This window comes from Sylvia atricapilla, chromosome 7 (assembly GCF_009819655.1).
Source record: "Sylvia atricapilla isolate bSylAtr1 chromosome 7, bSylAtr1.pri, whole genome shotgun sequence".
Taxonomy (NCBI): Eukaryota; Metazoa; Chordata; class Aves; order Passeriformes; family Sylviidae; genus Sylvia; species Sylvia atricapilla.
The window spans coordinates 18,704,791-18,717,579 of NC_089146.1; the positions used below are offsets into that span (position 1 = coordinate 18,704,791).

General features: G+C 36.7%; 1 protein-coding gene across 1 annotated transcript in view; it reads right to left on the reverse strand.

Moving 5' to 3' along the window:
* MYO3B (myosin IIIB) overlaps window positions 1-12,789 on the reverse strand; it is a 107,378-nt gene that overhangs the window by 38,333 nt on the left and 56,256 nt on the right. Inside the window, exons 21-22 of the mRNA XM_066323344.1 lie at window positions 6,474-6,537; window positions 5,451-5,589 (exon numbers count right to left, since the gene is read on the reverse strand). Coding sequence (XP_066179441.1) covers window positions 5,451-5,589; window positions 6,474-6,537 — 203 coding nt within the window. The remainder of the gene's footprint in view (window positions 1-5,450; window positions 5,590-6,473; window positions 6,538-12,789) is intronic.

Sequence of the window (12,789 nt, forward strand, 5' to 3'; positions counted from 1 at the left end):
GTCCAGGTCCCTCTGCAGGGCTCTCCTACCCTCCAGCAGATCAACACTCTGACTAAACTTGGTGTTGTCTGCAAATTTGCTCATGGTAGACTCCATCTTCTCTTCTAGATCACCAATAAAGGTATTAAACAGGACTGGACCCAACACTTATATCTGGGGGACACCACTACTGACCAGATACAATTTAGACGCAGCACCATTCTCCACCACTCTCCGAGCCCAGCCATCCAGGCAGTTCTTAACAATTATGATTGCTTTGAGACATAGCTTTATTACCAGCTTATTTTTCCAAGAGACATCCTAAAAATTATTTTCTTATGAGGATTTTTATTTATAAATTTTCAAGATAAAATGAATGATCTGGAAACATGATTTCCATTTACTGAAGCCCAAAGCATTTATCCCAGGTGTGATGAGATCAGTAATCCAGTGATTTTCCTAAAATCCCTTTTAGGAAAAAAAAAAAAAAAAAAAAAGTAGCTACTTTTTCTCCTGCACATGCCCAGTCAGATTTTGTTTCAAAAGCAACAGAACACTAGCAGGATGTTTTCATCGGAAATTCATTATACAATATACCACATGAGCAACTCCTCTGCTGGAGCCTTCAGCCACAACATGGCTAATAGTAATTTGTCTGTTATGGTGTGGTATGTTGTAGGAGAATATTGTGGAGATCTCACAGGCCTCACACAGAGCTACAGCATGCTCAGCACAATCAGCTCATACTGTGTAACACTATCTTGGCCTTTTTAGAGTTTCTTGTAACAGACTGTTCTCTGATCATGCTATTTTATTTGCAAAAGAATGACCAACTCAAACCTGACACACTGAAAAAAATCACCTGAAACAAACCCAAATATTCTGCCCCAAACTCCCCTAAACCCCAAATACGTAGAGAACTTTTCATGTCAATTTTTTATAATGAAGAGACCCAATTCTGCTCACTGTTATGATTTTACTGACTACAGTCATGTTTTTCAGGTTTTATATTCCCTCAGTGAAAGATTAGTCTCAGTGGAGAGCTTAAAAATGATGAAAAAAACCTCCTGTTTAAACAACAGAAAGTAATTCTAAATAAATTACAAATTCTTTCCTTTAAATTTCTGAACGATGGGATTCTGAAATGAATGGCATTCATGTGCCAGTATCATCCCATCTGCCAGTGACAACCAGTCAAAAGTCCATGCAGTATTTCACACTACATCATGTAGCAGTGCTTTTGTTTTTACTTTGAGGGGAAGGTTTGTTATAATGAAATCAAACAGGAAGCTGAGCTTCACAAACAGCTGAATGGCTTGGATTGATCTTTCTCTACTTGCACGAAGTGAAGTGGCATCTTTGGTTACAAAAGCACCCAGATCTTGATACTACGTTTTGTGTGAGATACTGCCTGTTCTTTACTATAACACTTATTACAGTCATGCTGGGATATTGAATTTCTGTGAATCCAAGGATAAAGAGTGCCCCCATTTCCAAGTCACTACTGATTATTGCTTTGCCACAGCTGCTAACTTTTTTCAAAAAAATGTAAAAATAGTAATAAAATGAGATCAAAGTTAAAACTCTACTACAGTGTTAAATACCACATAGTGTAACACTTCTCTACATTTAAGCAATTTTCACTTGCAAGCACAAGACATTGAATCAAGTCTACTTCAAATTGAGGTAGTTTAAAGTATTTTCAGTAACAAAGTCTAGCACAAAGGAACCTGTACTGTGAAGCAAAAGCCAAACATCCAAGCCACTGTTCTTTTTGGCTTGGGTATTTTAACACTTAGCATTAAAGTTGGATCACTTCTTTAAAACTGGAGTTAAGTCCTGACTTTTAATGAAGTCATCATTATTTTAAATTTCCTGTTTAGGGTGATGAACCTGTAAGTATCATCTGTGTAATGACAACCAGAGAGTAACATTTTGGGAATAATGTCTCCCATGCTCACAATGCCCCTACTAAAACTTGTCCACAGTACTTTCTCAGGTGGGCAGCAGCCTTCCTCCCCATCAAGCAGTAACTTGACATATTTAATTATCTGCCTGTCCTCCATCAGTACAAACCCCAGTGACTTTATATGTTTCTCCAAACCCAACACAGCTACATTCAGCAAATTCCATTTCATGATTGGTTTACCACAAAGGAAGAGAAAAAAATTTTCAACATTAAAAAATATACATATTGCAAGACAAACATTAAAAATGGGTCAGTGACTAATGGGATTCCAGCTTGAAACATGCCAAGCCCTAATTTCCACTAGTTTTGAAAATATAAAAGATTAAAGAATCTAAAATCAAAGGCTATACTGAAATGAACTATTCACTGCCTCAGACTGTGGCTCTAGACAACGCTGAAGACTGTACTTCCAGATCTTGCAGAATCCTGGCAAATTTCTCTACCTTTCATGAAGTTTCAGCATTGCAGTGTGGGGTGCAAGGCATAAACTGAACATATCCATAAGTCACATTGCTCTCTCATGAGAGAATGTCCACAGCCAGAGTCTCTTTTTGTATTTTCCCACTTATTCAAAATGTCTGTGCTAAGCATAAAAAATCATGTCATTGTTTGGCTAATGCAGAGATACTATTAGCTTTCCTTTTGCAAACGTATTTCCTCTGCATCTCAGAAAATCTGTCACATTTACCTTTGAAGCAAAGTTACATTGGTCAATTCCTTATGAAGCACTCACTTTTCATTAATAATTTCAAACGTTCTCACTATCTATCTCGTCTATGGGAATACCACCACTTGGCCTCTGGAGATTATATTATTTCAATTCCTTCAGTACTACTTTACCGTGACTAGAATAATTAACTTCTGGCTTAATTGTTACTAATGACTGGACTCTCTGCCCAGGCACTGTGACACAGTAGAGACACTGGAGAGAATTCTGGGCAATGTTACTGGTCTTGCCCCAGTGCTCTGCCAGAGTGCAGGGAATGTCTGTGCAGGGTAAAAGCAGCTCCTGTGACTCTATACAACCATAGCACAAGCATGTACTTGCTGTGTGTGCAGTTTGGCCATACTGCTCAGTCTTTTTATGATCCAGTGAGAAGGCTTTTGATGCACAAAAGAGGCTTTTGTTTCTGTATTAATTACAGAGTATAGTCTTTGCATGATTCTTGTGGAAATTTCCTCCTCTATTCCTCCTTTGCTGATCTCTTATGAAGAACAGGCAGCCTGTGCTACTAGACAGCCGGATAACAAGATGTGAGAGAAAAGGCTGCTCGATTAATACAGAAACGTGCAAACTCATCCCTTTCGTGTTCTCTCCCCTCTTGAATGAACTAAAACCTCACCTACCAAGGCCTCAAGAGAAATAAGCAGTCTGTCCTTTCTTTTGTGCTTAAGCCTGCACACAGATTTCCTCCTTAAGCAAACACTAACACTGCTTCATAACTGGGTCATGGACCAGTGCAGAAACCTGTCAAATTCTCTTCCCCATTTCAGGTCCAAGCACCACCAAGCTGACAGACTAGTGATGTCTGTAGTGTAACTTACACAGAATTAAAACCAGTCTCTAACATTGCAGAATAATGATTCACTACGAAAAATAACAGTCTTTGCATTGTTTGGACCACCCAGTGGGCAGCTTTTTTAGTGTGAATAACAGCTTATGTAGTATCACCCTACATTGTAAAGCACACATATTTTTATACGTGCTTATTCCAAAGAGATATTTCCTATTTCACTTGGTTTCCACAGTAGGTGTAAGAATACTATCTGCTTAAAAGTGTACTTCATACATTAAGGCTAAATACAGACTGAGCACCAGGTGAAAGCATGTGCATCTCTGAATGCAAGCTGTGCTTTTAAAAACACCCAAAGAAGTTATTATTCTTCACGAGGTTTATTTCCTTAATAGTTACTCAGTGAAGTGTGATTTATATGATCATCTCTCTGAATATTTTCATGCTTAACTAGTAAACTCCTTACTTCTCTGCATTTGCATGCTTATTCATTTAAACATAGATGTATCCTCAGTAGTTCAGATCAATGCTGCATTTATCTCCTCTTCACATTTTATTCTTCTATCATTTCACATTTTCGAAGACACTCTAAATTACTGGGTAATGGCTCTGAATCGTGTTTGCTAAGGGTGTAATTCTGCCAGTTTTACTGTAATTGTTTTACCGCAGACACAAAGTCTTTGATTTCAAGGAGACCAGTTGCAGGGTAACATACAATATGAAGTGAGAGTAAAGATGATGGATTTGGGCCCTGACTGCTTCCCTCAAGAGGATTTGCTGCAATGAAGATATTTCTGTTTGACAGGTTTATTGTTTAACATGCAATAATTTAAGATAGCAATGCAAACTTCCCCTGCAGTCCCACACTATGGATTCAAACCCCATATGGACTGAAATGCATGAAGAGGGAATAATGGAATTCTCAATCTGCTCTGTTTAAATACTATTCTCTTTTTAGCATGAAAAGCACATTATGCCTGTCTAAAAGAGGAAAAACACTGAATTTGCATTATTTCCCGCAACAGAACCATCTCCCTATAAATACCTATCTTCTTACCTTTACACTGTAAATTGTTTTACTGAACTCTGTAAAAATTAAACATATAAATTGCAGAATTAAGGCTTAATTATTCAGATAAATATTTGTAGATTTACAAGATGAAAGGTGTCCCATTAAATAAATAAACAAACAGTAATGTTAATTATTAGCACAACATTATAAACAACTAATTTTCAGTATTAACCTGGAAATTAATTTATTATCATATACATTCTGGCACTGGTTACAGATATCACATTATCAACCTACTTGATCTTAAATTGTGAAAGTTTTTCTATAGTCTAGTAATAAAGTCTGTATTCATGGATTTGCAAAAACAGGATGATTATAAAACCCATAATAAGAGAAATGTGTTCTGATAGGTAATGATTTCCTGGAATATCAAAAGATAAACCAGGTAAAACTCAAAAAATGTCAAAATGTTTTACTTTCAGTTTTTAAACTCTTGCTGAACATGACAATAATAATGAAACAGCAAATCAAATTTAAAAACTGCACTGCATAGATTGGAGAATTATTGCAGATGTTCCTGTGTTGCTGACTGGGTCTTTGTATGTGTGAACAAACTACTGGTCTTTCATTCTGCCAAACACGAGAGACAACTAAGGTTGGAAGGCAAAGGAAAGCTGAAGCTCTTGAAGGAAGATTTGATTTCATTAAAAGGGTATTTTGAGATTAGTAATGACACTTTTAATAGAAGGCGTATTTTAAAAATCATTTTACTTTTGCCTCTGTAATACAGATACTTAAGGGCTTTTTCATATTTCCAGAGTGAAAATGTGTACAAGGAAGTTTTTTCCTTTATGCTTCCTGCGTTTCAAGTGGTTGTTAAACAATCTCATCAATATATAAAGCAAGGTACATGCTGGCTACATGTAGGTTACAAGCAGTAAACAAAATATCTCAGCTACTTTATTATACTTCTTACCTCCTGTTGTACCCAATGTCAAGAGACTTGACAACTGATGGTCTGCAACTGTCTGGGATTGGCTAATTGATTGTGAATCATTCGTTTCAAATGAATGTTTCAGAATAGATGGAGAAGCAGAAATCTCATCCAAATTATTCTGGAATAAAGAATGCTGGTTTAGGCACATAAGAAATGTATTGATTCCACTTGCTCATGAAAACTTACAGCTGTGATCTCATAGAGAGGAACTTGTTATTTTCCAAGACCCTCTGAAACATCTAATGCTAGATTTAAGTTACACAAGTTTCTTGTGGCTTTCAGCAACACCGACTTAGCACCCATGTCACAAACATTTGTTTACTTTTTTCCATTTAACTTATTTATCCCCTTTCCTCGTGCAGTTAAATCATAGCATGCACTGTATGCTGATTTCCTCTCATAGTTAATTTGTATCTTTAGAAAAAAGCTATAGGAAGGTATTAATCTGCTTAACATTTCTAAGTACATCATCCAAGGGATTTTGTTTTTTTAATCTTACATATGCTCAGCAGAGTTACTGGCAAAAACTGTACATTTTCTCCATTTCATCCTTTCAACATCAAATGGTAAGCAGCAAAAATTGGATCAGACTTCAAAGACTATGCTGTGCTCCAAGTCACAGAGCGACTCCTCCATTTCACATATTGAATTCGAGCAGGATATCAAAGTGCTACCAAAGAACCTCAGGTCCTTACTAAAAAAGAGTCTCTAACATCTGTAGAAAGTGAAGTGCACAGACAAATCACCTCAGGGAGCAGCTAGCATTTATTCTCAGCAGCAAATTTCCAGCCTTTTGATTCTCTTATTCACTGTACCTCCCTGTCTCTCTACAGAACTAAAGTTCTTAGCAAGCAGGCTTTTGTCTCAAAGACTTCAAAACATCACTAACGGTTTCATGTTCAGATGGCTATGCCAAGCAGCCACGAACACATTGCAGAACTGTGGACTCAGGAATCTGAAGTTATAATGGGATGTTGTTTTAGATTATAAACTCAGTAGTACCTTTTCAGTTTGTTTGTCAAGAAAATCAGGCACAACAGGAGAAGACTGGTTACTGGTTTGCTGCCTAAAAGCAAAGAAAAAGAAAAAAAATAGTTTAAACAGTGTAATTCCTTCTCTCTTATAAAAGGTTTACTGGCATACACACTTTCTTTGTTGATTTTCCCTTTTTCCCCTCCCCCAGTTTCTAAATATGCACACACAATCAAATCAGAAAAATAAAACCAGACTATAACATTTGCTCTTATAAGAAAATGTATACTGTTAAACACAGCAACAGGTTATGAGCAATGAATTTGTTATTAAAAATTTGTGGGTCTGTGTGGATGTGTAAAATGAGTTTATGAGAGTTTAATGAAATTGAAGTAATATATTTATTTGCTAAGATTTTACATGAAATATTTTTTCCCAGTGCTGTGAAAAGTTGTTTTCACAGAATTCAAACTTAGACACTCAAAATTCGATGGATAAGGAAGAAGTGAAACGCATATGCTCTCCTTAAAGCCATTTGAGTTAATGACAGAGCAAGAAGTAAGATGTCTTAGATTCTTTGTCCATATCTGTTACTATTTTACCATCACATGATGTCACCATAAAAATATTAAAGGCCAACTCCTACTTCATTAGTGCTGATTAAAGTAACATAAAAACCTTCTGCAGGCCACGATCCTTGCTGTCAGGCCTTTGAAGTCAATGGATTTCTTACACGGTAAAGTCCACCCAGACAGAATTTGCAGAATCTTCAGAATTCAGCTAGGCAATGCCAAAAAAAAGATGCTACCAATGTCATTCAGTAGATTAAAAAAATGAGGTTCATAGAAATTATTTGGTATGCTCATGGTCCTCAAACTGGGATAAAAACAAAGACTTTTTCATTTTCAAAACAAAATGAAGTTCATAAACATGGTAAATGTTGATCTTTTCTGTGATGTTGCAATTTCATGAGGGACCTTTGGACTTGCACATCAGATTAAGGGAATTTAAGTTCCTCTTTATTCTTTGACATGAACAAAGAGAAGAAAAATATTATTCCCTAGAATACAAATTGAATTTAAACTTGTGTTTTCCTTGGAGGAAATGAAGGGATACATTTTAGAAATACATTATCATTTAGTACTGGCACACTTCTTAAAGTGGAAAGTGTAACATACGTCTAGGACTGTATTTCACAATTGTGCATATACTATTTTATCTGTAAAGTTCTTTATTACTATTTATCTTGTATATATATTATTCAGATAATCATTTATTTAGTGGGACTAGTTGGATAACTTGCCACTTTTCCCCAAAATTTCCTCAAGCATTTGTTGAGATGATGCACTCCCTTTCCCCCAGTGTTTCTGGAAATAAATCAAATACAAGGTAAAAAGGATGAATAATCCTCAAATATCACTGTGGTGGATATCAAAATCAAATTTGCTGTTAGATCAGTATGTTGCAAATGGCCTATAATGCCAAAACCAGACCGAATCATCACTTAAATTTAAATATTCAGGTTTTGTGGTGGTTTGGATCTGGATCTAAATAAGCAGCATGAAAATAATCTCTGTCTTCTACTAAAAAAAATACACCTTGCCACGACTAGAACTAAAGCACAAAGGTAAAAATCAGCAACTTGCCTTCTGTACAGCTTAAGCTAGCAAAAGTCAGCCTCTGGACTTTGGAAGCCCTTAAACCCCAAGTCTATGTCAGGATCCCAGTGATGCTTTGTTTCTGATTAAAAAAAATACTAAATTGGGTTGTATTTGCTGCAAGGGAGCCCATCCCCTCACAGAATTACTGTTGCCACCAGCAGTATGCACTTGATTACTGGCTCTTACTCATGAGCTTCTCACTGCATTTTTCTTCCCCTGTCCTGGTAAGACAGGGAATGGCAGAAGGGCTTGGTGGGCACCTGGCAGCAAGCCAAGGTCAACCCACCACAACATCAAAGTGGCAGGGAACACTTCCGAAAACATGGTAACTGCAGATCTGGGTTCATGTGCCTGGTTTCAGTCAGGCAACTCAACAATTTGCTGCTGACTGTTCAGCTACTGAGCTATAATACGCCTCAGTCTTCACATACAGGCTGTCTATAAATCACTCCATTAGCAAAAAACATTGGAAAAAGAGAGGAACATTGATTCTTAAGGTCTGTCTACACATCTGTATAGTGTACAGACTCACTATACCTAGCACTGAAAGCAGTTGAGCCATAGTAACATAAATCTAGTAATGGAGATTATCTTATGCTGGAGAAAAAAGATCTAGTTTTGGACTTACTCTAGCCTTTATGAGTATAAATAATGGCACTTTTACTTTCATTGTTTAAATGCTTTTGAAAATGTTAGAAACACTACTAGATATTCCACTAGAAGTAATACAGTTCATTTTGCAAAAGTAATATTTTACAGAATTAGGAATGGAAAAAATTCAATCCTTCCAGTGTGGGTAGATGAAAAATCCAAAGGGGTGGAAGGGAGGGAAAAACCAGATGACACTGGAAAATTGTGCCCAAATTCCCATTTACACCTTTAAAAATCTTGAGTAACTATTTAAACTTATGAATGGTAAAGTAATTAGAAGCTCACATGACATCAGAATCTGGCTCATGGATTCTACTGCACACCACAAGGATTGCAGACTTCCTATTTCCATCACAAGCAATAACCTTAATGTTTGCTACAATTAAAAATAGGAAAGTGAAGCTATTAAAGGAAACCAGAATGTCTTTATACCATCTTTTCTTACAAAAAGAAATGAAAATTCATACTCATAGGATGACTTATACAATAAATTGCAATGTGATCTTGACAGAAACTGAAATCACCAAAGGAGAAAGTATGGGAAAGGTGTAGGGAATGAATCACCAGGACCCAATGGCATTCTTCTGAAGATGAAAAAGAATAGGTTTAAAATGTAGAGATGTGACCCTTTCAGTCAGCTCTCCATGAAGAACAGAAACACATCAACATAGTGATTATTCTTTTCCTTTTAATCAAAAGAATTCTTGGAAGGTTTTGTTATTGACTGACAGAATGAACCTCATTTTAGTGAGATGCAGGCTGTAGATCTAGTCAAAGAAACCACAGCAAAAGACAGAAGATCTTTCATATGAAACAGCAGAATTCACATGAAACCAATTTCTGAATGAATTTGCGCTCATGTGACTGAAATCATGTTTAATCTCTCCTCTCAGTGATACACAAGATAGTGTGGTTATGTGCTAATCCACTAGTGCCCATGCAGGAAATCCACATTGCATGTTATTTCAGTGGGCCTCCAGCTATAGCAAACCATTGAGAAATGAACCTCAGTCATTTTTCAGGCACAGCAACAACACCATTGCAAGTAAAGCAGACACATGGAGAATTCCTCTAAATCGATTTCTTTACTTACTCCCCACACTGATGCAGCAACAGCTGGTGGCACTATGATGCTATAAAAGCTGGCTTGCAATGCCAAACTCACTGGCACAGATCTGTTACAGTTCAAGAAGTCACTGTGTATTTACAAATCATAAAAAAATCTTGGGAAATCATCTAAGTCACCCCCATTTTCTGAGAACAATCAGCTACACCTATATCCCCCATACATTTGCATAACCTGATTTTAAAAATCTCCAGCAATGGAGCTGTCAAAACCCTCCAAGGTAACCTACACAGGGTTTAACTCAGCTTACCATCAGCAAGCTTTTCCTGACATCTAACCTAACATTCTGGTGCTGCAATGCAATCCCATTATTTCTCTCTTAATTCTCAAGAGAGAGCAGTTTGTTTTCCCATCAGCCTTTCATGATTGGAGAAATGATACCATATGACCCTTAGTTTTTTATCTCCCTTAGACATCTTCCTTTACCATGGTTTATAGAGATATGTGATCATTTTTGTTGCCAAAGGACTTGCTGGTTTTCTTCAAGGGCAGTCTCTAATATACTGCCTTAACCATATCTTGAGAGTGTTGAGAAAAGGTTATGATGCACATGTGAGTTGAATGTATCCTCACTGCTAGTAAACCTCCCAATCTAAACCTTGGAGCACTACTGACTTTCATATTATGTTTCATCATATTTCATGTAACTGTTTCTAATCAGCCTCTCAAGCCCTAGTACCACCACTCACTGAGTGCTGATACAAATTTTGTAATCAGATTCTGCTTCATCAGTCAAGCCATTAGAGAGCAGAAACAGACCCATTTCTAGAATCTGACTTTCACATGCATTCATCCTCTAGAAAAGAGCTGATGATCACTGTCTATAATTTTTTAAACATCTAAGTTGGTGTGCCTGAGTAGCTTTGTACACTCTTGATCCTGTAAGGCTCATGTGAATGTCATGAATTTTACTAAAAATAATGTTTTTTTGGGAACCTAAGCTGACCAAAGCCTGGATATGATACCAAATAGCTAAAAAGAGAAAGATACAAGGGAAAAAATCACAATGGACTCAGTTCAAGAGTGTGAACTGGTGTTGATGTCAGGTATCTTCTACCCTTAATACAAAGAGCTCCAAAGGACACCAAGGAGCAAGGGATACTCACTGACACACAGTTAAAGTCACAGACGCAACTGATGTGTAACAAAGTCAATATTTGGAAACAATGCTTTCTTCTATTACAGCACAGTATAATGGCACTGATCATGTACATGTAGCTAACTTCTGTGATGTTTAGCAGTCATTGAGCTATAGTACAGTAACTCAGAGGAAAAAAATTAACAATACAGTAAGTGTTTTTCAGGGGAAGTACCAGATCAGTATTACTTTACATAATTTTCCTTTGGGAAGGAAATGGAAAAGATGACGATGGTGGAACATGCAGGTTACAGATACTTTCATAGGGGTCTAAAGGGATTTAAAGATATTTAAGAGTCATAGCTCATAGATCTGTCTGAACAAGAAGCATAGATTAGGGTCCTTAGTCACTGAACTGCAGATTATCCTGCTAAGCAGTAACATTTATGAAAAATATATTCACTAGAGATCTGTCAATATAACAAGTTTAAATCACATGATGTTTTAGAAAATTACTTCTCACTTCTCCATGAATTATTCCTAATTAGCTCAAAAGAGTCCTAATACTAACTTGGAATTTTAGCTATGCCATTGCAAAATGTAGCATTTTTGATTTCTGCAATGATCAATAGCAAGACGGAGGCAAACATTACATAGAGTTGGTGTCCATGCTCTCCTTGTGAGAGAGGAGACCCCATCACACTCCCCCCTTCTCTGCTGCCTATTCAGCTCTATACAGTATGGTAAATCTGCTATTCAGCTGTTGTAAAAATGGCTCAGAAAGGCTTCCACTTTACTCATTTGAACCATGTTTGCCTTTAAAATAACTGCCCCTTTTAAGGTTTGATTGTGATTCAGTTCCTTGATGCCATGCAGGCCTGTAGGTTCCTCTCAGTGGCTGATGATGCCAAGAAAAGATTTGGCAAGTGTTTCATACATGCATAGTTTTTGAGGAATAACTAAAATTTAGTGTCTGCTTCCCAGGTGCACAATTTTTCCCAGGATCCTGTTTCTGTAGGAGTCACAAACACTTCCATAGCTTTGTGGAACTGAATGGAAAAATATTTTTTCAATGAGACAAAGCCATTTCCCTGCTAACATTTACATTATCTATTTCTACTCCGACCAGAGATATTTGCCAGCTCTCAATGCATCCTTAGTTACCTGTGACATCAGCTTTGCATTTGACCAGATTGCCAAGTCAAGCATATAAATGCATGAAACATTTTAATATGTAATGCTAAATGAACAAATGTGTGCATTTAATTAGTAAGCCATGTCATTTATTAGCTTCAGTTTGCTTATGTCCTGCATTCACTAACTGAAGAGCATAAACTAGGTGTAGAGATTAAATTTCTTCTATGGAATTAATTTTTTTTAAAGTGCTCATTTCTTCTAAACACTTTGAAATTCATGACTTAGTAAAAGTGAATGCTTTACATATAACACTATAACAGCTTTTTAACAGATCTTTAAAAGAGCAGCAGGTTGCCATACATTTAACTGCAAAGTTACACTCCTCTGCATACAACAGAACTGTGTGTCATTTTGCTTTCTGATCCCTAGTACTTTAGGCTCACTTTTCATTTTCTAAAACAGTTAGAGGAAAAAAAATAAAAGAAATTAGAAGAAATGAAAGAAAATAAAAAGAAAATAGTATCTTATTTCCCATACTTTGTTCCACAGTGAAGCCACAATGAGGCTGCCTTCTCCAGGGTCAGATTACCACCTACTGTGTTAAGTATCTGCACCTTTCTGTTTCCTACAAATCTCCTGTATGACTGAACAGCCGTGTGCTTAAAACAATAGCCCAGTAACAGCTACATGAAA